This window comes from Pezoporus flaviventris, unplaced genomic scaffold (assembly GCF_033815535.1).
Source record: "Pezoporus flaviventris isolate CSIRO_AGI_PZ_B2104156 unplaced genomic scaffold, CSIRO_AGI_Pfla_v1 ptg000007l, whole genome shotgun sequence".
Lineage (NCBI taxonomy): Eukaryota > Metazoa > Chordata > Aves > Psittaciformes > Psittacidae > Pezoporus > Pezoporus flaviventris.
Window position 1 is genome coordinate 96,787,395 of NW_026892555.1, and position 23,960 is coordinate 96,811,354.

Here is a 23,960-nt window from a genome sequence, read left to right on the forward strand (position 1 = left end):
CTTTCTTCAGCTCAGTGGAGTAACGGCTTTTACTACTCACAGACCACAAATTTCCCACTGTGGACCTCACACATGATCTTATGCAACAGTAAACTAAGTAAAACCAGCTTTAGCTGCACAACTTCGTAAACAAATATTTTGCAAAGCACCTATTAAGGGAGTTGTTACTTCATTAAGAAGAACATAGAAGTTTTCTTTAAAAGAAAAAATGAAATAAAAATTAAACCTACTTTCGCAGCATAACATACATTGATGGGATGCTGGATATAGATACTTCAGACTTTGCACCCCACTCATATAGATGCTGTAATTCAGTGTAGTGACTTTCAACTGGCTTCAGATGTGCACAGCCACACACATTATCCATGTTTCAAAGACTTTCTTCATAACCAGAAATACTACAAGTTTAGAATAAATCCTCAGGTAGAAATCATACTGGCCTTACTGCTAACTCTTTCAGCTCCAAAAAAGCCAATATACTCATGACAAGTTCTAAAAATAAGATTTATCACTATCTTTTTTGTTTGCTTGTCTTATTTTAATCCCACACTTTGAACTGAATTAATACTATGGAACAATAATAAACTGATTTTTTCAAAAAAGACTCCATGCAGAAAGTGTCAAGAAGTCAGATGCATTATTCCATGTAGCTGAAGACCAGAAGTCTTTCCTCACATCATAGCTGCATTTTCAGGCACACATTCCCCCTTCACTGCATCCTTATCTACCCCCACCACATGACCCAAAATGCAGTCTTACTCAGTGGTTTGAGAAACGTAGGAGAGATAAGACAACTTCTTCTCTGATTCAAAGATACACTTCTTTTACATTATTTCCAAGGAAATATGGCAGGAGCAACATGACAACATTAGAACAGCCACATGAATTAGATAACTCATCAGTGTAGTTCACTGTTTTAATCAGACTGTAGCATGTAAGTAAGACTTAAAATGTATACCAAAGCTTGAGTTATCTAGCTATGACAACATTGATAACTGTCTGGTGACTAAATCAGATAAACTATGTTGTTAGGTAGATCATAATTAACAGTAATATAACTGACTCAAGGTGAAATAGTAGATAATACATTTTCCAACATGCTGATATTCATTTTAACAGCTCTACTATTATGTTTAATCATTGAATTGATTCTTTCATCTCCGCAACTTAATGCTCTCAAGAGCAGATTTCTACTGCCTGCATACAACATGGATTATTCAAGAGATTATGTCTAGAATAACTGAATCGCCTATTGGATTTTATTGAGGATTTAAAGTTTTATGACTGAAGGAAAAAAAAAACCGACTTTTTTTTTTTAATGCAAAGAATTTATTATGTTTTACATGTGCATGGCAAAAAAAACACTTAATTTCCTCCAGAGTGTGTAAAGTATAGCAGAAGTCTTATTTTTGGTGAATATTACGTTTTTAGTTCACTTAAATGTTCCTTGAACCAAGAGCTGAAAGAAAGATAAAAAGATAAAAGTAGTAAACAGCACTTATATTGTTTGATACATCAGTTGAAAGTCTTTCCCAGATAAGTCTTAACTGCATGCTATACCAAACTTAAAGATTATTGCTGATTTGCGTCTGTATCCAATATTTACAAATCTATTTAAAGTATGTTGGCATGTTGGCTTCTGCTTTTAAAAACTTAGTTGACAAAAAAATACTGTACTTTTGGCTTAAATCTCAAAGGTTACTTTCTCAAAGCTATTATTGTGATGAGAAGAAGAGGTAATGTCCTTAGAAGTTATTGTATTTTGTTAATGCCCATTTGAATTGAATATTCAGAAAGTCAAAAAAAGAAACCCACATTACAAAAACAACAAACCACAAGGGTGTTGGCATTTTTTGGCTTTAATTATAGTCTTTTCTCTTTCTCTTCACTGTCTGAAACTTCATTTGTATTGTAAGACACTGTTTCCACCAATTTCACTGCTGATAAGTACAGATGTGTATTAATAGCACAACTATGTTGCATAAAATTTTGATTATGTCTGAACTAAAGCATGATGTGTCAGGCCTTCAACAGGAGTCTTCAGGTGATGGAAATTATAGCATTATGCAAGCTAAAGGCCAAGCTTTACAAGTTTAGAGCAGTGAGTTCTCCAGACCCTTTCAGTTCTCTGCTCTCGCCTACTTGTTCTTCTCTAGATGGAATGACTTTTCTCCCCCACCATGACATATATAGTCAAATATGACTTCATCCTTGTTCTGACTTTCTATAGCATCTTCTTGCCAAAAGCACTGGAAAGATGTGCCATCAAAAGCATTGATCTCTAGCTTCTGGAGGAATTTTTCAAACCCTAGGCTTCTTGAAAAATACAGGTAGTGCTGCAGCCTATTCCCTGAGAACATATCACAGCTTAGTCTTGTTCTGTGGCATATGCTGTGCAAACTACTGCCAGATCTGTGAACAGTCATGAGTTTGTGTAAGACCAACAGGCATCAAAGTTTCCAGTGCCTTCTGAATGTGTTGTCATTCTTGTCAACAAAAATGTCACAGTAATCTTCCAGACCCCTACGTCTCTCTCCCTCTTTCCCTATGCGCATTTTCACAGCTATCAAAAAAATTTAAAGTGAATAGAATCTAGTTATTACTTCTCCCTTGTCAGTCTTTGAAAAGAATATTAAGCTTGTATTTGTTTGTTTGTTCGTTTTACAAACTGGCCTAGTAATTTAATAGTAATACCCATGTACACTTTCCTGAGCATGCACCAATTAGTATGACTAATCTGAAATCAACAGTTATGGTCTATTCTTCTGGCCAAAGTATTTGAGAAATAAGCATATTCTATAGCTGAGTAGATTGTCCTCCTTGTACATGTGTATGCACGCATGCACACAACATATGACCATGAAGGGAGGATATAGCTTCAATTAAGATCACATTTTCAGCTTGACTTTTGTGTGAGAAACCTAGAAGTTGATGCATCTGGATATAGTCTTCCTAAAGTGGTTTATTAGAAATTGCACTGTGAAATCACAAATCTTCCACTGGAAAAGTGTATCTTAAGAAAAGACCATGTACCAGAAAATGTGGTTAATGAGAAAAGCAAGTAAAAAAATCCAAATCTGTCTCAGTCAGTCCTCCTTCAGAGTTAAAGGTTTGGTAGACCAACTTGGGCTGCTTAGAAAAAAAAGAGTAACTTCACTGTTTTTTCCACTGGCATCCAGCAAGTCATAAAAGTCTTGCCAACAAAAAACTCAACATAGAATCATAGAATGGTTTGGGTTGGAAAGGAACTTAAAATCATCAAGTTCCAACTCCCCTGCCATGGGAAGGGACAACTCACACTAGACCAGATCACTCAAAGCCCTGTCAGTCCTGGCCTTGAACACTGCAAGGGATGGAGCATTTACCACTCCTCTGGACAACATGTTTCAGAACCTCACCACTCTCACAGTAAAGAACTTCTTCCTTATAGCTAACATAAACTTTCCCTGTGCAAGTTTGAACCCATTATTCCTTGTCGTGTTGCTGCAGTCCCCGATGAAAAGTCCCTCTCTGGCATCCTTGCAGGCCCCCTTCAGATACTGGAAGGCTGCTATGAGGTCTCCACGCAGCCTTCTCTTCTCCAGGCTGAACAGCCCCAACTTCCTCAGCCTGTCTTCATACGGGAGGTGCTCCAGCCCCCTGATCATCCTTGTGGCCCTCCTCTGGATTTGTTCCAACAGCTCCATGTCCTTCTTATGTTGAGGACATGTTTAGGTTCATCCCCTGAAAGCTGAACATTAGGATTTCCGGTGGCACTCACTGAGGTTTGATCTTCTTTTTACATGCTATTCTATATGTAAAATGCAGCAGTAGTAAAGCACATTCAAGTAACAGCAGAACCACACTGAAATAGGTTAAACTTGAAACAGTTCTGAAAACTGTGGAGGAAAGTTTGGTTTTAAATTGGTTTCTTGGTTCTCAAAGTGCTGTAGTTGTTAGGAAAAAAAAAAAAAAGGTAGGGTAACTAATTTTCAGATGGGGTGAATTATGGTAGTTCTGCGGCTTTCAATACAGTTGTGACAATTTTATACAATATAGCAGCTACCTCCATTATCTAAATGGAGTCTCCCCAAATGGAGAAACATGGTTGATGGTAAAAACAAATTTAAAGTCATCAGTTATTTCATCAGCCTCTTCTTTAATCATCACCATCTTGTTTCAATGCTAAATATGTTCCATAGAAGCATAAATCACAATTTTACATGATCATTGCAGCTGAAAATAGACGCTTTAACCAGAAAATTGAAATTTAAGATACAGAGATTGAAAGTATTCATTTCCTCACACCATCCACAAGAACATTTCCATAAAAATTAACTTCTTTGTGAACCAGGTCAGTTCCCAGCTCTCTCTGGCAGCTGCATCGCTTGCTTTGGAATAGCACCAAGGAACTAGCTGATACAGCCTGTAGAGTCCTATGCGTGTGGAGTTATATTATTTTAAAGTAAGGAAAATAATCACAAAATTATCTTGGCTTTAGAATGCAACTCAGAACTTCAGACTCAACAGGGAAAGACATTTGTTTTGGATCTGATAGGATGTCTCTTTCTGCAACTGAAATTTTGTAGTTCTGTTTGTTACATGACCACAATAGCCAAAGTCATAATGTTATTAATGTACTTGGCTACACTGTCATATCTGGTATGTGAACATCTGCACTGTCCTGAAGTAACCTCACAAATTCTGATAAGCAAGAAAATAAAGACAGATTTTTTAAAAACCAGTCAGTAGATACCTAGAACTGTGTCCCAGAGGAGGGATCTTTGACAGTCTGAAAAGAAATCAGCAGAAAGATCCACATTCTGATTAGGAAGAAAAACAGTGTACAAAAGAAATACCAGCAATACCACCACTATCTTTAAACTCCCCTCTTGCTTTATAACTTATGGTATTAACTGCTATTAATCACCAGAAGTAATAGCTACTTAGTAATACAGTTCATGGTATCAGTCTGTTAATAATAAATAATCTAATAATGTATTTGAATTGCAACATAATATATGTAGTTTAAAAAGGGTAGGTGTTTTCACCATTGTCCTTCCTTTTGTCTCTTCCTTGCCTTCATAAACACACTTTGAGAAAGTGGTACCCGGGTCCACTGGTTTGGTCACAATGGTAAAACCTTCATATTGTGGCAAAGACTTACAAGCAAAGGAAAATGAGTTATAAACAGCAAACATATTTATAACTCTGTTATAAACAAACAGACAGATCTTCTTTTATAAATACATATTTTTTACATATATGTACACAGGTGTGCTTTCCACAGGAAATGTGGCTGAACAAAAGAGAGTTTGGGTCCCTTGAAGCCTCCAATTTCTGCAGCTATTAGAGGTAACTTTCTCAAAGGAGTTTCAAGGACCTGACACACAGAACCTTATTATTCTGATCTTATTAATGTATATAAATTTTTGAAGGGAGGGTGCAAAAAGGATGGAACCAGGCTCTTTTCACTGGTCCTTAGTGACTGGAAAAGAGGGAATGGGCAGAAACTGAAACATGGGAAACGCTCTGAGCATGAGGAAACACTTGTTCACTGTGAGGGTGGTTGAGCACTGGCACAGGCAGCTCAGGAGTTTTTTGTGTCTCCAACACGTAGAGATATTAAAAAACAGTTTAGACATGATCCTGGGCAAGAGGCTGTAGGTGGCCCAGCATAAGCAGGGAAGATGGATGAGATGATCTCATTCTGTGCTGCTGTGGTGCTGTGGTTCTGTGACTGACAGAGGATTACAACAGATTACCTTTACAGTTCCTTCACCCTTTACCTCTATCCAGAACCAATCCTAACAGCACAACTGTAGAACAGTTGTGCAAGTGTCTTGAAAAACAAAGAGAACAGCGAGTGTCCAAGCACAACATATTGCAGGAGAGGAGGTTAAATTCTTGAGAGACAAAAAGGGTAAAAAGAGGTCCAGATATATTAAGAATAATCTGTATATATTTGAAAGTATTGATGATTTGATTCTAAAGTATTTCTTTTTCCCATTTTTTTCCTATACCTTCATTTAATTTTTATTTTTTGTTCATGGTGAAGAGAACCACTGATTGACTTCCCACTTGGAAGTCTCATTCTGTTTTCAACAAAATAGACCGCTAAGGAGACAGTCTAAAAAACAAGGACTGAATAACTCCTGCTGTGCAAACTGCCGGAGTGCTCAGGTAGTTAACCATGATAGCAAGGTGGTGCACCAAAAACCTACAAGCCTGTACTCTGCTGAAGTATATATGTATATACACACACATATGCACACTTGACTTTTTTTAATTTAACTTATCAAGTTGTGAATTTCTAATGATAAAAATTTTCTTTCTGAGACTACATGATCCAAAATGTACAAGTATGAAAAATTCATTCAAATTATGCAACCGCTCTGGAATCCCCATAAACATTGAAACAGTATGTGGTAACAGATTTTTTTTCCCTTTTTCTGAACAAGAGCTGCTCAGTCTAGTTTTAAAGCAGTTGGTGAAGTGTTTGCTAACAGCGGGACCTTATATGCTGCTTGATCTAGCTTTGGCTATGTGGCAGCTACAGATATTTCAGACTGAAGACTGGGTATTTATTGGTCATTTATTTCCATTAAGACAAGTCTGAAATAAGGACTTGTGCTTAGTCCAGTAGCGGTACAGAATGAAAATACAAACCTAATTCTCCAGCATGCTCACTGTACCCAAATACAACAAGCAGCAAGGAGATGTGAAGCAAGCACTTCAAGTAGGAGTGGTTGTGGTTTACTCTTTTGAAGAAAAACAAACAGTAGGCAGAAGGCAGAGGAATAATATGCTGAAAAAAAAAACACATGCCTTCCACACTCAACTGCAAAAATAACATACTTCCCTTTGGAAATGCAAATTTATTTTACTGATGGGTCATTAGCTGCTAACAAGACTGTAACATTTACTACCATAGCCACTAATGAAATTTACTAACTGTGCCACTTTTGAGTGAAAAAAGAGACTTCATATAGTCCAGAGAAAGTTAGTTCAACTCGGGCTGCAAACACCCTATGAGCTCTGATTATTTTCATGCATCTATTTTGTGCTTGTTTTACATGTTTTTGTAATTCATGAAAACAACACAACAAAATTGTTATGATACACAAGTAATTCTATTAGGAGGTGCATTGATACATATTTTCCCATGTAAAATAAAACACACAGCTATGCCAAATGTCTTTAGATTATAATTCTAGCATAGTTTAACAACACAATAAATTTAGATTACAAGGTTCTGGAATTGTATAAAAATATCATCACAACCTAATGTTAAGGCAGCATTTTCTAGTTTAGCTTTGTATAGGCTGTCTTTACCATCTCCTAGGAACATGGTAGAATTGGGCCTTGAGCATTAATTTGAAATCTATGTGCTCCTGGACTGCCCTGCTCTGGATCAGATGCAGGCATACAGAAAAATGTTATCTGAAACAGTGAAACATCTTGCCTAACTGATATCAAACAAATATTTTTGCATGACTGGATAGTGCATAGATGAGCCATTAATGATTGTGGAACCACTTTGTTGTTTTGTTTTGTTTTGTTTAGTTTTCATTCAGAATTACTGAAGCAGAATACATTTCTATAGTTTATTACGGAAACTTGTTTTTTTAATTTTCAAAAATCCTTGGTGTCGTTTAGCACATTCGAAGATATTATCCCAGACCTTTATTTGATGATTTCTCAGCCATGTTTTAACTGAATGCTGCCATAAATTGGATATCTCCTGGAAAACACTTACTCTACTTCAAAAGGTACTGATTATACTATCATTCTCTTTCTCGTAACACAAAAAAAGTTCCTCCATCCATCTAATGGTTATTCAATGATGCAACTGAACAGACTGGACAATTTTTAAGCCAGTTTGGTGACCTTCTGTTAGTCCACACAGGTGTAAAATCCACACAGATGTAAAATCATCTACAGGTGTCCCTCTGCTATGTTACAGTTTGATGCAGAGGTTACTTACTGTAAACTCCATACATAAATTCTCCAGACTGACTCTTCTTTTATTCACTGGAGTGTATCAGTGAATACTTCCTAGTTTATAAATACCTTAGCCATTTCTTTCTATGATGGAAAATAAATACATCACTAAAAAGATATTTTCTGAGCATCCTGAAAGAGTGTAACATAATTTTTGTGAGGAATAAACAGCAATTGCCTCTTTCATTAGTTGCTCTGTATGACTCATGCAATTGTTCACTTCTGTATGAATATATCTTTGTCACTTTTTTGTGGTGGATGTAGAAATATTCCAATATCTGTAATTCTGACTTTTAAAGCATGTATCAGTGTTTTCTGTGTAGTGACATAATAAAAAAAGTGAGATATGTGTATTTGTTTATTTTAATGTCCAAACCATATTTTGATATCTCTACACAATCTGTTCGTTCAATACCATAATTATCTTTAATTCACACAAGCCTACTTCTACATGGAATTATAAATCCTTCAGGCCAAACAGAGGATTGGGTCCTGACTGCTGAAATTATTCTACTTGGCTGACAGACTTTCAGTCTTTTCTTTGAATTTGTTTTCTGTTGAAAACTCTGAAACCTAATCAAACTCACAGAAGATTTATACATTAGACATACTACTGTATCATTTCTATGTCGATGCACTAGGACTATTTCCAGAGTTCACTCTCTTCAGTGAAATAAATATCATCCAATACAGAAAAAGAAGCAATGTGTTACAGAGCACACTTAGTTTGAACTTTTGGAAATTTAGAGCTACGGAAAGGTAAACTGAAACTACATTTAAATTCTTGTCACATTTTTCTACTTAATTTTCAAGAAGATCCCAAGCTGATAGAGGAAGCAAACTCATTGTATGCCTAAACATCACTCTTCTCCAATTTTTTATGTATGTCTTTGTAATTTTGTCATATGTATTTATGACAGTCATGCCCCTTACAAGCAGTTTCTAAATTCCCTTCGAAGTCTCCATTTTAAAGGTGAAAATTAATGGGAATTTATTGCTGAGCTTCTAAAAAAAACCAAAAACTTATGACAAAATGTGTTTCAACTCTCAAAATGAAGCCCAGAAAAGTGTCATCTGCTAAATGTATCATCTAAATGCTAACTGCCTCAGCATCATATCTAAAACACTATTGCAAAATAAAAGGCTTTTTTCCAAAGCACATACTGCTTGACTGATTTCTTTACACAGGCTGCTCTAATGGCCACCTCTCTTTTTCTACAGTTTCCTACATTTCATAGGAATTTCTTTCATTCCATACATTGATCAATGGAGTTACTGTTTAAATTACTGCAGTCTGGATTCACAGTTTGTGAAAGATGTTTTTCTAGGTGCAGATCTTTAAAAATTCAGCCACTGTTACATTTTAGCAATTTTTTGTGCAGCTCCACTTCATTTGTCCCCAGCATGCTAAGTGTTATGAGAGGCCATGAGAAGTGAAACTATTTATTCTAGAATCGCGTTTAATAACTCTCATATTTTCAAGCACAGATTTTGCAAAACATATTTAGCACCAAGAGCAGTCAGAAATCTATGCTTATTTAATATACTTCCCAGACATGCATTTCATAGCAGATTGGTTTTTAATGCCAGCAAAATAAGTACGTAATGTAGGAATATCTAATTCAAGTATAATTTTAAAAGTAGCCTCTTAAAATAGTTACTTCAGTTATGTATCTAAAACAGAGGTTTATTTTTCTTTCCTTTCTCTTCAATGCTCACATCAGAACTGCTGAAGATAATAAAACTAGATAGACCTCTTGTTACTTCCTTGGCCATACTGTAGAAATCCTTCTACCTACAGACTCTAGTGACTGGTATCTAGCATTATATGAAAGCAGAACTGAGTAATAGTGAACAGAAGAGAATAACATTGCCAGTGCTGCTTGTAAGATCATTTTCCCCAAAAGCATTTTTTTGCTTGCAATTACAAGGCTATAGGCAATGCCATGTATATCAATCACTTAGAAGTTATTAAAGATTTATCTCCAAGAAGGTACAAAACATCTAGGAAGTTCAAGGCAAAGCCAGAGCTGATCTGATCTAGTAATGGTCACAACCTGTTTGAGTGGGAAGTTGGAAGAGATGATCTTCAGCGTTCTTTTCTTCCACCCTGCATTGCCATGATTTTGCTTTACAGGTGGAAAATCATCTTCTGTAGCTGTCATTGCTCACTGGTATGTTACTGTGAATACTATTGTCATTTTAATGGTGCTGAGGAAGTAACAAGTCTGCTCTAAGAAACTCAAGGCCACATTGCACAAATTTTTAGGCATACACTTGCCTAAAGTCAAGAACCTGTGCCACTGCTTTCTTAAGGAAGAAACATGCCTTTAGAAGAATTTTGGATTAGTAGAGGAGTTAAATAATAGTAGACAACATTCCTTTCAAGAAGACACATTAAAAAAAGGTCTACTGAAATGTACATGAGAATGGGAGGGAGGTTTAAGCAGCAAATGCTAGGCAAACAGTGTGTGTAGGAAGTGCAATAAAACAGAAACATGGAAGATTTCTCAGGTTCCTGGACTTCTATGAAAATCCCTGCCTTTGATGGCTTGGCTTCGCGAGCGAAGATTTGGGGGGGCTTTAACCACGCTTACTACAAGCACGATGACCAAATCTGGTTGGAAAAAAGGCTGCTTAGGCAATCAGGAAGCGTCCAACTACGACTGCCAACTCCTGAGCTAACTCGAGCTACCCATGTGCTGGTCCGCCCACATGCAGCATTGGATCTGCAGCTTCCCATGTACCTTGTCACCTACCGTTTAGACCCTCGCCCGTCCATACAGACAAGTGAGAGTGAGCCCTTGCAGCCTGCGCAGTGGATTTTTTAGGTGAAGCACAGCTTGAGCAGAGCTGGCCCCACTCTTTAAACCTGAGGTTTAACTGCCATGGCCTAGTTAGATAGGATGGTGACCGCAAAGGCGTCAGGTCGTGGGTTTTGTAAGAGTGTCCTTCTCTTTGATTGAAGACCACGCAAGGCTAGACGAGCTCCATCAGCCCAGGTTTGAAGATAGGAGTTTTAAAGAGCAATAATACAAACATCTAACCATTCATTGTTTACTCAGCCTCATGGTCAGCAGGACCACGAGGAAAGATGAGAATTCAAAGGGTTACTGTAACGTAATTCTGTGTTTTGTTCCAAAATTGGTTTTCCAAAAGCATTTTACAAAAATTCAAAACAAAACAAGATGAGAAAGGGAGTGGAAAGAGAAGGGGAGAATGAAGAGAAAAGGGAGAAGGGAGAAGGAAGAACAGAGGGGAGGAAAAAGAAAAGGGGAAAGGTAAAAGAGAAAGAGGAAAATGCAAAAGGTAAAAGGGAAATGGAAAAGGGTACACACTTTGACCAATCTTTAGATAAATATGTACAGAGGAAAAGGGGCATTTGATTCCGTACAAATATTTGATCTAGCGCTACAGCCAGTTAAATTAGTGTTAGCAGGCTAGCTTTCTAACTTGCTCTAACAAGCTTCAAAAACAGCAGCCATGCATGATCCAGGTCTTATAGTAACCTGTACTCACTCTCCCGGTCTTTAACTGTCCTTGTCTGTGGTCATAGGAAACTCAGTGAGAACCAGGTCACAGAGGAATTGAATATGTAAAGTCCAACTTTTAGTTCCATATTTAAAATCACAGAGTAAATTAGTTTAGAAGGGCCCTCTAAATGTCATCTAGCCCAATCTGCTGCTCAATACAGGGCTAACCTGAGGAACTAAGTAGCTTAGAGCCCTGTTTAGTCAAGCTTCAGATACCTGCAAGGATGGAGATCCCACAACCTCTCTCGGCAACCTTTTCCAGAACTTGGTGAAGAAATTTTTTCCACTTGTTCAATCAAAATTTCCTTCAGCTTTTGACTGTTATTTGTCCTTTTGCTTGGTTTTGTCCTCTGAGAAGAGGACTTTACTAGTAAAGTTTTGTTCTGCCTACTAACTTCTGAACACTCTTTATGGGAATCCTGCAATGCGTATGGAAACAATATATATTGAAATAGGATACTCAGGATACAAATAACTTCAGTATCCATAGAGTTGTTACGTATTAATTTAACATTTATAATGCATATCCTCAGTGGTGTCTGCATTAACTCATAGTAAGAATAGCAGTCTTCTTTCCCCACTGGTTTTTATTTTTTATTTTTAATTTTTTCTTTTCTTTTTGGTTTGGTTTTTTGTTTTTCCACAAATAAAAAGCAACTTTGATCAATGTAGAAAAAATTAGTTTTTGAAGGATAATATTTCAAGAGAGGTGATGAAAACCTCCTTGTTGGACATTTCAAAGCTGGTGTGAATAAAACAGTTACAGAGTGGCCATAATTTTGTTCTGTCTTTTGAGATCTGATAAGAGCAAATGTAAAAAGGACATCAATGACTTCACCAGGTCACCAGTGATTTGTGTATTTTTCCACTGAGAATGCATCCTGTAAATTTCAAGCATGTTCAGTTTTACACTGAACATCACTCTCACCATACCCCCACTCGTATCTCTGGACCAGGAAACTGCCATGCAGTACTATTTGTCAAATTTGCATCTCATGACAGATAAATGTTTCACTATAAGTGCATCAGAGAAAAAAAACCCAGAGCAAGAAATGTAGAATCAAGGCCTTGTCCACCTTAGCAGTACTTTGAGTTTAGTCAAGTATTGTTTGTTAAAAACAAATGCAGTTACACACAAATATGTCATATGTTATAGAACTCTAATTAAATATTCAAAACTCTTTTAGATAAGTGTTTTTACATGACTAGCACTTCATCATAACAACTGATAATTTATTTTGATCAAAGCCAGATTTTTTCAGCTGAGAAAACTTGCATGTGTCATATACCATTCATGTAATTGCATGGGAAAGAAAACTAAAAAAAGAAAAAAATCAAACCATGCATGTTAAACCACATTCACAGCTACTCTGAGAAGGATGAAATATTTGCTTGGTTTTACAGTGAACAGCAAGAAAGGATTAGATTCATACACAGACGCACTCACATGCACCGCAAAATGGCAGTACCACTGTGGAGCATTCATTGCAGATGAGTGGTTCCTTCTATGAAGTCAAGAGCTATGTTGGTTTGGCAATGTGTTGAAACAGATGAAACTGGAACAGCTTGTGAAAAGCTGAAGACTAAGAAAAGCTAGCACTTTGGTCCTCTGAGAGTAAAAAAGCATCATATTCACAGAAGTGATGCAGTGTAATTAGTTAGTATGTAGTTAAACAAAGTTGGATGGCAGAAATAAAGGTCTATACTGTGGAGAGACTGCACGCCCTCACTGTGATGCAGCCAATGGCCTGGCAAGGAGTATTTTTGAGCTTGATCAATGGATACTTTGATGTCAGGAATCCCAAATATGAGAGAATTCCTAGAAAAGCCTCAGATTTTGCACGATTTCCCCTCATTTTTTTAAACACCATGTACATATCATGCCTAATAATCAAATAAGCTAGCAATACATTTTTTTGGCTGTCCACAACAGCCCTAGGCCTCTTGAAGATATACCTTCGAATGAAACATAATGGTACTGAGCCAGAAGTAACTTTTATTTAGATAAATAACTTGATAATCCACCAGATAATGAAGACATTAAAACCAGAATGCCTTAGACCACTTAGCCATTCTAACCATTCTTCAAGCATTGATACAACATTCTTCTGTTGATGTTAGGAAGTGTAACTCTGAGTGGGGAGGCAGTTGCATGGGTAAATAACTGGTTGGATGACTGCATTTAGGGTAGTGATTAATGGGTCATTCTCTACCTTGAGGTAAGAAGTGGACCACAGGTGTATACTCTGAGATATGTCCTGTTTAACATCTTCATCAGTGACTTGTGGAGGCAATACAATGGACTCATGAAATTTGCAGGTGACATCAAAGAGGATAAAAACAGGTGGGCTGGGAGGAGCAATTAATGTGCTTGAGGACAAGTCTGCCATCTAGAGGGACCTAAAAAGGCTGAAAGAATGGGACAACAGGAATCTGTAAAATTCAACAAGGGCAAATGTAAAAACCTGCACCAGCCAAGGAAGAATTCTTTGCAAGAATACAGTCTGATCAACAGCTCCAGAGAAAAGGACATGGGAGGCGTGGTAAGCAGCACACTCAACACTGAGCCAGCAGCATGCTCAATCAGCAAAAGCTGGCAACAGCATTGTTGGCTATAAAGACAGGAACATAGTATCAGGAGGGAAAAGATTTTTCCTCTTTACTTGGCACTCATTAGATCACATACAGAATACTTAATCTGGTTTTGGGACCACAGGAAAAGAAAGATGTTGATAAACTGGAGCAAATTCAGCTGATTACTGCTCTAAGGCAGACACGCCAATCCTTGAGTTATTTCAGTTGTCCTTTACTGCACTTGTTTTGTATGTCCATGTCTCTCCTAAACAGGGAAGCCCAAAGATGGACCGTCCAAAAGTGACCTCACCACTGAGAAGAAGGGAAGGATCACTTTCCTCATCCTGCAGCCTATACTTTTCCAAAACACAGCCTGGGGTGCTGTTGGCCTTCTTTGCCACTGGGTACATTGCTGGCTCATGATAAGCTTGTCCACAGTCCTACGCCAGCTTGTAGTAGGTTAATCCCCAGCAGGTGCAGAATTTGGCATTTTTCTTTGCTGAACATCAGGAGATTTCTATTATACATTTTTCCAGCCTGTCAAGATAATCAAGAGTTGTATCTCAATGACATCAACCATCTTGATGAGCTCTCATGGATGTGTCCCATCAGGTCCTGTGGACTTTATACGTCCAACTGGTTTCAATGTTCCCTCACTCGTTTCTTCTCCTTGGAGAGTAAATCTTCATTGCTCCAGACTTTCCCAGTGGGCTCATGGCCTCAGTTTCCTGAAAGGAAACCCTACCAGCAAAAAGTGAGTCAAAGAAGGCACTGAGTACCTTGTCTATTTCCATGTCCCTGTCACCAGGTTCCTTGCCCCATTCAGCAGCAGGTTCTCATGTTCTCTAGTCTTCTTTATTCTGCTGGTACACCTGTAGAAGCCCTTCTTGTTGGTCTTCATGTCTCTTGTTAGATTAAATTCCATATGGACTCTAGCTTTCCTGACCTGTTTCTGTAGTTTCAGACTGTGTCTTTATATTTCTGGTGTGCCATCTGAGCCTGTTTCCATCTCTTCTGTGATTCCTTTTACTGTTTGAGTTTAGTCATATGAAGTATTACCAGAGATGAATCAGAGCTTGGATGCCATGCAATTTATGTTCTTAAACTGTTTTGCAGTAAACCCCAGTTATTGGCTACTCAGAATATCCATGCAACATAGCTACTGCTTATAGGAAACTTTGAAGCATGTCTTGGAGCAATATTCTTTTCTCTCAGAAGTCAACAACTTACTCTTTAGCATGCTGCACAAAACTGAAATTATTTCTATGATGTGGGTTCTGTTCTCTCTGGGTTAGGTAATGTGCATCACTTGCAAGAAGGGAAGTAGATATAAAATGCAATAAGCAATGACCATGCAATATAAATGCCCACCAAAAACCTATAGGGAAAGTCAAAAGCTATATTCGCTTTCCTAAAAAGCAGTCAGACATCCTGATTATGTATGGAACTGTGATTTCACAGTTCAGAGAAATATATGCCATGAATAAGACTGAAAGCTTCCACTACAAGTTTCTATGGTAGGAACATGCCACAGCAAAACATGGATTCAGTGGCAGCAGAGGAGGTAGACCCAGAGTCATAAGACCCAGGAGATCCCCAAGCATAGAATAAATCCAGAGAAGGGCCATGAAGATGATCAGAGGGCTGGAGCACCTCGCCTGTGAAGACAGGCTAAGAGATTTGAGCTTCTTCCGCCGGGAGAAGAGAAGGGAGACCTTAAAGCAGCCATCCAGTAACTAAAGGAGGCCTTACAAGAAAGCTGGAGAGAGACTTTTGATAAGGACATGTAGTGACAGGTCAAGGGGAAATGGGTTTAAACTGACAGATGGTAAGTTTAGATTAGCTATTAGGAAAAGACACTTCACAATGAGGGTGTTGAAGCCCTGGCACAGATTGCCCAGAGAAGCTGTGGCTGCTCCATACCTAGCAGTGTTCAAGGCCAGGTTGGACAGGGCTTTGAGCAACCAGGTCTTGTGGAAGGTGTCCCTGCCTGTGGCAGGGGGGTCATAACCAGCTGATCTTTAAAATCCCTTCCAATCCTAACCATTCTATGATTCTATGAAATGGCCAAATATCATTCTTGTTAATGTTCTATCTTCTGTACTGAAGATGAAGCAAAAGACCATGCAGTTCAAATTCAAATCTCATCACTGAATTGCTATTACCAGTTTCAGGCCTCAGTCAATTGGAGGTTTGAAATGAAATATACTTGAGTGCCTCCAGAAAACCCTGGTTCTTCTCTGAACCCCTTAGGAAGACATGGTTCAAACCCTAGCTCTTCTCAGATTGGGCTCTAAGACAGATATTTGTTTAAAATACTGCAATTCTTTGGCAGCCCTGTCTGTTGCTTTTTCCAAGGCTTTCTTACCAGAATGTATCCTGAATAACACATCTGTTTGTTGTTGCACACTGCTTGTATGCAAATATATTAAAATTAGGTTTGGCCTGTTTTACTCATTTTCTGGGAGAATTCTATCCACACTATACTATATGCAGTATCTGTGACTTTCAATGTTTGGGAACAGAGAGATGGGAAGATTATACGGATGTAATTCACCACAGTCCAAATTGCTGACTAATTTTGTTCTTTTTCATATGTGCTGTAATCATGTGCATTGGCCAAATGGGAAAAGAGTACTTGGTGACCTAGAAATTGTGGTGGTAAATAGACATACTCTCTTAAATAGATAACGTTAATGACATCTGAAATAAAGTCATCAGATTCCATCAAATTGCACTAGTCAAGGCACACTGTGTAAATTGGCAAAGCTATGGCATGAATTTGGTTAAATGTGAGATACTACTAGTAGAAATCCAAATCAAACCACAGTTCATACACTAAACTTAAGGGGAAGAAATCACAGGCAAAGGTACAGGCAGCTTCCAAAACAAGTGTTTCATTTGGAAAATAACATGTTAGAATAAGAAATGAGTTCTTTGGAACCTTTTGAATACCCCAAATATATACTGCAACGAAATCTTCCTTTCCACTGCAGTTATTGAAATGGCAGCCTGCAGTTGAAGTCTGTATTTTTGTCGGTGTCCACCTGCTTGAGCTAAACAAGCCAAGGCTATTCTTATGCACACAGTGTAAATCACTGTATTCTTCTAACTATTCCTAGCCACTTACAGCAGTACTTCTCATTCTCTCCAGTCATCCTTTCACTTCTGTAGGAAGGAGTGGTAGTTCAGTACCTAACACTAGATCACCAGGGTCAGCCATTGTCTTTATCATATAAGAAACAAATCACAGTTGAAACATTTTTATTAAATTGATAGGTTAGCAGGTACTACCAGAAGTACCTGGAATACTTGGAAATGGCAGTTTATACACAGCAGCTGCTGCACAGGACACAAACTGAGTAACAAAACTACATATAGGCTGTGGGAAATATGTGAGAGGGCATGGTAGTGCCCAAACAGACGTATATGCATTTAAATACTCAGGAGATGACTAGGACTTCTTTCAAGAAATTCCTTGTGTCGCGTTGCCTACAGCTAAGCCAGAACAACATAGAAAGGAGATATGTCAGTATAGCCTTTCTTAGCAGAGCAGGTCCTTCAAACACCAATTAGTGGCAAATGCAAGCACAATTGAGATTTTGAGTTCTATTCAGACCATGGGAACAACTGCTTGCTGCAGGCTTCGAGTGTGACCAGGATGCCTTCAAAGAAGTCACCCATTATCACGCTATATCTAACCCAGCTGGTTTCCCCTTGAGGCCTCAGAAAATGCCAAAAAAAAATAATCTGTTGCCTGAAGCTAAGCCTGTAGCTTAGCAAGCATGTAGTTTACTGTCCAAGAGAATTAGCATGTAGAGGGTGTTACACAGGAAACTAATCCATTTAGAAAAGTGACAAAATGGAACAAATTTACTAAAGCAGGTTTGTTCCACTGGTGTTATCAATCTCTTCAGCTACTCACACAGATGACCCGAACTGAACCCAACTGATTTTCTATAGTAAATTAAGTATATTTTTCATGGAAAGACATTTTATCAACTATGAAATTAGGCTCAACTGCACATTAAAAACATGCACAACAGCTGGTAACAGCCTGAAGATGCCTCTGAAAGATACACAGTGGCTCGTTCAATTTAGAGTCAAGTGCAATTTGATGGTGTCCAAATGCTCAGTAAGATACAAGAGAAAATAGTGCCATCTAAATTATCTTTACAAACTAGTACATTGCATACACACCAGCATAACCATAATTGTGTTCTACCTTAGGAAAGAATAGTATGAGCTGTCCCCATCACCACTTCAATCAGTTTAATTGTATCCGTTTAACTTTTAAAGCACATACATTATTACTTGATAGAAACAAGTTTTTAAATGCATATAGATATTTATTTACTCTCATTATGTTGGTTCATTCTGAACAGAAGTGCAGGATAGATGTTTGTATGAATTACAGCAGTTGACCAACAGCCAATAAAAGTCAATAATTCAGAACTCCTCTATTAAACTTAACAGGTCATGAGTATAAAGTTTATGTCAAAAGCCTAATGACAGCCATTCTGCCTACAGAGAGCCAAGGAAAGAGACAAATATTTACTTTATGTAAACTATTGCTGAGCATGTTACTTAGGGCAAGAAAGTGCTGTTCAGCTTGGCTAGTAATAAACCCCAGATGTCAATGAGAAATTTTTGAAGCTTATTTTAGAGCACATAACCATAATACCAACTGCAGAACCACATACACTTAAACCTTCTTTTTATATATGTATATATTTTTAAGGCATGCACTGATTTGAATGCCAAGAACTGAGTAACACTGGTAACTGCCTAGATAGCCCGGAAGAATAAATATGACTTCTGCAAAAGGCTAGATCAAGTCATAGGGAGGACTCTGTTATTCAAATTTCAGCAAGGTTAGCTTGCAGGTTTTATAACTTTAGTTCTATCCACAACCTGGGTCCCAGCATGTTCAGGATTGTGTTCTGACCACCTATTCACTAACTTAATTTGTGGTGGAAGATACAAAGCAACATGGGTAAAGCAGCCAATGTAAATCAATGTAAATCAAGACACATTATCAGGTGTAATTAAAGGCCAAGTACATGCACCAAAGGCAATGCCAATTAGAATAAGATAGACTACACTTTTATGTACAGATAGATACATGCTCAATTGTCAATTTGAACAAAGGTGAAATGACTAAGTAATTTATGAACACACAACATATCCTTAACCCTCCCATACAAACCTAAGTAGAACAGGGTACTATACTTACACAATTTTCATGAACACAGGAGAAAAACTACAAAAGCAGGACAGTTCAAATGACACTGTATTTGGGTGAAGAGGAAAAAGGTATATTATTCCTTGCCTTTTTGCTAGCTCCAGCAAAAGAGGCTAAAATGTCCCAACAGAGTTAATAAAAAATCAGAATTCTAATTCATAGGAACTGTTGAGATTTCAGAATTCCTGTATAGTTTCACTCTAAAGCAAGATCTAAGTATTTCTTAAGAGATTTGGTGAAATAATGACCAAATCCCAGCAATTTGCAGAATACGCAACAGAATTTTAAAATTCTGAATTAAATATTTCTTCCTTCTTTTTTAATATTTTGTCACAACACATAGCTTGATCTACAGATTACATACAGATATAAAACTTCATTTTAACAATCTAAACAGATGTAATTTTGATTGAGAAGGGGTGTCAGCTGGTACTATGAATGAGTAACTCACGATTTTAAATATAAGCTTTTTAAATACATTGTTTTACTGTCTGTCTTATTTTACAATGAAAGCAGTAGTCAGATATTCTAGGACTTGGGAATGAAAGCAACACTTCTGCTGAAATAAAAGACCCAACACCATAAAAGTTCACAAAAAAGTTAAACTAAACCCCAGAAGCTCTGAAACAATTTCAAAGACTGCCATCTGAATCTGATGTAAGAGTAGACTGCCCCTACTCTTCCCCACCATCCTTTCAGTTTGTTTCCTCTTTTTCTGTAGGAACTGTCCATAGTTATACAACTTCCTTAAGAACAACAACCTGGTCAAAACACTTCCTGATAGGAAAATTATCAAAATTTTCATAGTCATCTTTATAATGTCTCTCACAAAGACATGACATAGCTCAAGGACTGTGATGGAGTGCTACTGAGACTTTTGCTTCTACCTGCTCCCTCTGCAATTTGGTACTCCCCTTTGGTGCTTGGGGAAAACAAGACAAGGCTGTAGCTACCTAATTGCATACCGCTAAGCAAACTCACTAGACATCATTGAAGAGGCTGCCCAACTGGTAAAAGCAAAGATGACAGAATTTTCTTCTCTAGACTCTCTGTGGGTTACTGCTTTGGCTGCAGGTTTATAAAGAAGTTACTCCTTCCCCATTGTTCAGTGAATGCATGAGCAATTTTCTTGACATGAATATCTCACGGTGATGTTTTCTGTTTTGAATATAGCCTGTACAACGATACAGCAGGAGGCACCTGTACCTCTAAAACCTGCACTGTTCCTCTAAACCCAGACTTATTCATTCCCATTTCTTTGTATATAAAAAGGAATTTAGAGATAGAAATATGTGATATGGAGAGACAGAGGAGAGGTCAGCCATTAGAAAAGCAGTACAGCAATATCCAATGGGCTGGAAAATCCTGGAAAGCAGTACTCTTAAAGGAGGCAGTGAGTAAATGAACACTGGATAAAGCATAAGTTTAGCATCAAAAGGCCTGAATACCAGAGGGTCAATTAATCTCCTGTGTCTCCAAATATTTTCATCTTAAATACACAATTTATTTCTGTGCACTCTATTACTAAAAGGAACTGTGGGAAAGGAAGAAGTTATTTCTGCAATAGCTAGACTAAAAGATCTGAAATATATATCTCTTCAGTAGTTACAGGGAGAATTTATACCGTTCATCTATTTCTAGCATTCAACACCTGATTTCAGGAGATGAAAGCATTTAAAACAAGCATCAGGAAAATATTGCTTGTAAAATAGTCCAATGTTGTGGAATAGAAAACATGAGAACCCTATAAAGTCAGGCACTTAAAAATCACATGTTTAAGAAAAAAAAAAAAAAAAGTAAACATTTGGGAAGAAGAACTTTTATATTAACAGACAAATGAGTAGGGAATGAGTAGGACAATCATGCACGAACACATTGCCAGAACAGTCTCCAAGTTTCCAGTGTTCTAAGGAGACTTACATAACCCCACTTGGTCTTCATCCATGGTAAATTTAGGAGTCCCTCCAGCAGTATTGCACAGAAATAAATTGTCCTGTAGCAGTAGGGTTAACTTTTTTACTTCTGACTTCTGTTCTGACATTCACAGGATTGGATATTTACAGGACCAAAGCTTCGAGTAATAGAAACTGGCATAAATCTACCAAAAGACAAACTGTATGTCAAGTAAATATTTGTTCTTTCTATCACTGTGCTTGAAGTTTTAATGAGCTTCTGCTTATTAACTTTTATGTGCCGAAATTTGATTCTTTCCTGTCCAGATCTCACTCACTGCACTCTCATTCATCAGCTTAAGAAAAACAGTTTTGCCTAATGCAACAGATTTATCTCCAGTGTATATATAATATATTGTATTTCTGTCACTATTCAGACATACAATAACATTTTCCTCTTTATAATATCTGTTTCCAGTTTGGTGCCTTAATTAATAATCTGTAGTCCAGCATTATATTTCTCATCTGCACTTGCAGCACTTGTTAGTGGTAACTAATCTGTTAGTGATAACTAATCTTTTTCTCCTACTACAATGAACCTAGAGCTTTAACTCTTAGATGAACCTTCTATTCTATGGCAGTATCAGTTAAAAAAGGAAAATACAGTCTGAGTAACATTAAAGTCTTCATGTGCAATATCGTTTCCCTTCAATAGTTTCTAGTGGTCCTACTACATACTTATCTAAGAGTCATTTGCATAACAAATTCAGACCATTTTTTGTAAGATAGTAAAAAACCCTCTTTTTGATGTAGGTATCATTGCTCATAATGGAAAAGTGATAAATGAAGTTTTCAAACTTCTCTCAAAATTACATGTAAACTTTTAAATCAGCGTTCTCTCTCTTAAGTTAAATTTGAGGCTATGTGTTCCAGAGATGCTGAGGGATTTGGCTTTGTTACAAGAACACATGATCTGCGATTACAGAAAGACTTTCCACTGAAAATCCAGAAAGGCTAGGCTGGTTAAACTAACCATTTAACTCAAGAAATCCGAAAATCATTATTTGCTCAGACAACAGCAGAATCCTCTATGCACTGGAGAAAGCATCACATCTTTGTCTTTGCATTCATACTGTGCCTGATACATTCCTGGTATCTCCAAAGTGACATATACATCTATCATAATTGCTCTCTGCTACCTTTCTCTGAGGTGATACACCCAAAACCATTCAGTAATCTCAATTTTTTTTTAAAATACATTCTGTTGATTATTATGAAATTGAGATAGCAGATATGATAGGCTGCCTTAACAGCTGGAGAAAAGTCTTTTTTAACCTTTTCCAGAATGAATGGCAGTTTAAGCTCTTGGAGCGGCTTCCCTATATGAAACAAAGAACAGTAAGCAGCAGAGAAAATTAAGATCTGAAATGAAGAGTTTCTTTCCATATTAGGAAAGATTATCTTAAAATTAACCCTTACTCTCAAGTTATATACATGATTTGGAGAAGTCTTACCTTCTATGACCTGAGCTGCTGAACCAGCATGGATTGACAGGCCAGAGAGCAATAGCAGCAAGTCCCAGGTCCACCAGGTGTGCCTGGAGCAGGTGTGCCAAAAAATAAAGGGGGGGTAAGGCATGGAAAATAATGAGTCCAAAATGCAGTACAGAAGCACAAGGGTAAAAAAAGAAAAAGTAAAATTTAGAAGTGAGAGTTCTTACCATGGGAGCATTTTCTGAAAGTCAGTTGAAAGACCTCCAGTGAGGAAAAAGTTCAGTGCACATGAGTTTTATGCTTACAAAAATAAGAAGTTAATAAAAACTTGAGCCTGCTGTTTCTCCTCCAACGTTCAGACACAAGTGGAACAAAGGCAGCTCTCAGGCTCTCTGTGTGACTCACTGCAATTCAGTGCTCCAGCTCTGAAATCTGACTCCGTGTAGACTTTCCTGTCAGACCATTGCTGAAAACTTCCTACTTTATTCATTGATGGACAACCCTTACTGCTGTACATCACCCCAACCTTGTTATTATCCAGTCTTGTCTTTAACTACCGTGTACTCTAACAGTAGCATAGCTTCTCCAGCTTCCCCTTTCCCTCCGCCCACTCATCACCTTCAATCCAATAAAACATGACCTCCAACATCCTTCCATCCAGCATTATATAGCCAATGATATGCATTCTTGCATTCTTATACAGAATAGGACATTCCTCTGACTGTTTTAACCAAACTTCAACAGAAGAAAGTTTTAAGGTACAAGCAGGACAGAGCAGTCACAGTTAAATTGCAACATACACCTGGAAGCGTTACTGTCCCATAGATTTTCTGTCACCTACAGAGACATTTTGAGCCACACCCTTTTTTCCTGACAATTTTTCTCTAATACTCTTATTTATAAAGAGTTATACCCTGTATGTAGGTTAAGACTGTTTATCTACCTCAGCAGCTGTACATATAGGAGTCTGCTATAGACACCCTGTAGCTAAGAGTTTCTAATAGTTTCCATTCTAAATGTTATTTCACCCCTCCCTCCTAACTTCATGAAAAGCCTTTTTTTCCACATGTCCTTCAAAGCCAATTCTTGCTCAAGGAAGAATTTTTGGAAAAATAAGTTTGAGATCAATAAGACAATTTTTAAGTCACGCAATTTCTAACAAAGACTGCAATTGTCACTTTTTGACTGGGACAGAAGGGAGCCTGGAAAGCTTTTCATATGGAAAGATGCCAGTTTTCTC

General features: G+C 37.6%; 1 protein-coding gene across 1 annotated transcript in view; it reads right to left on the reverse strand.

Moving 5' to 3' along the window:
• The window catches only part of LOC133267362 (collagen alpha-1(XV) chain-like), a 116,608-nt gene extending 93,295 nt beyond the window's left edge, over positions 1-23,313 (reverse strand). The window contains 2 exon segments of the mRNA XM_061449642.1: positions 22,742-22,824; positions 22,948-23,313. Coding sequence (XP_061305626.1) covers positions 22,742-22,824; positions 22,948-22,958 — 94 coding nt within the window. The 5' untranslated portion in view covers positions 22,959-23,313.
• Between the last annotated feature and the right edge of the window lie 647 nt (positions 23,314-23,960).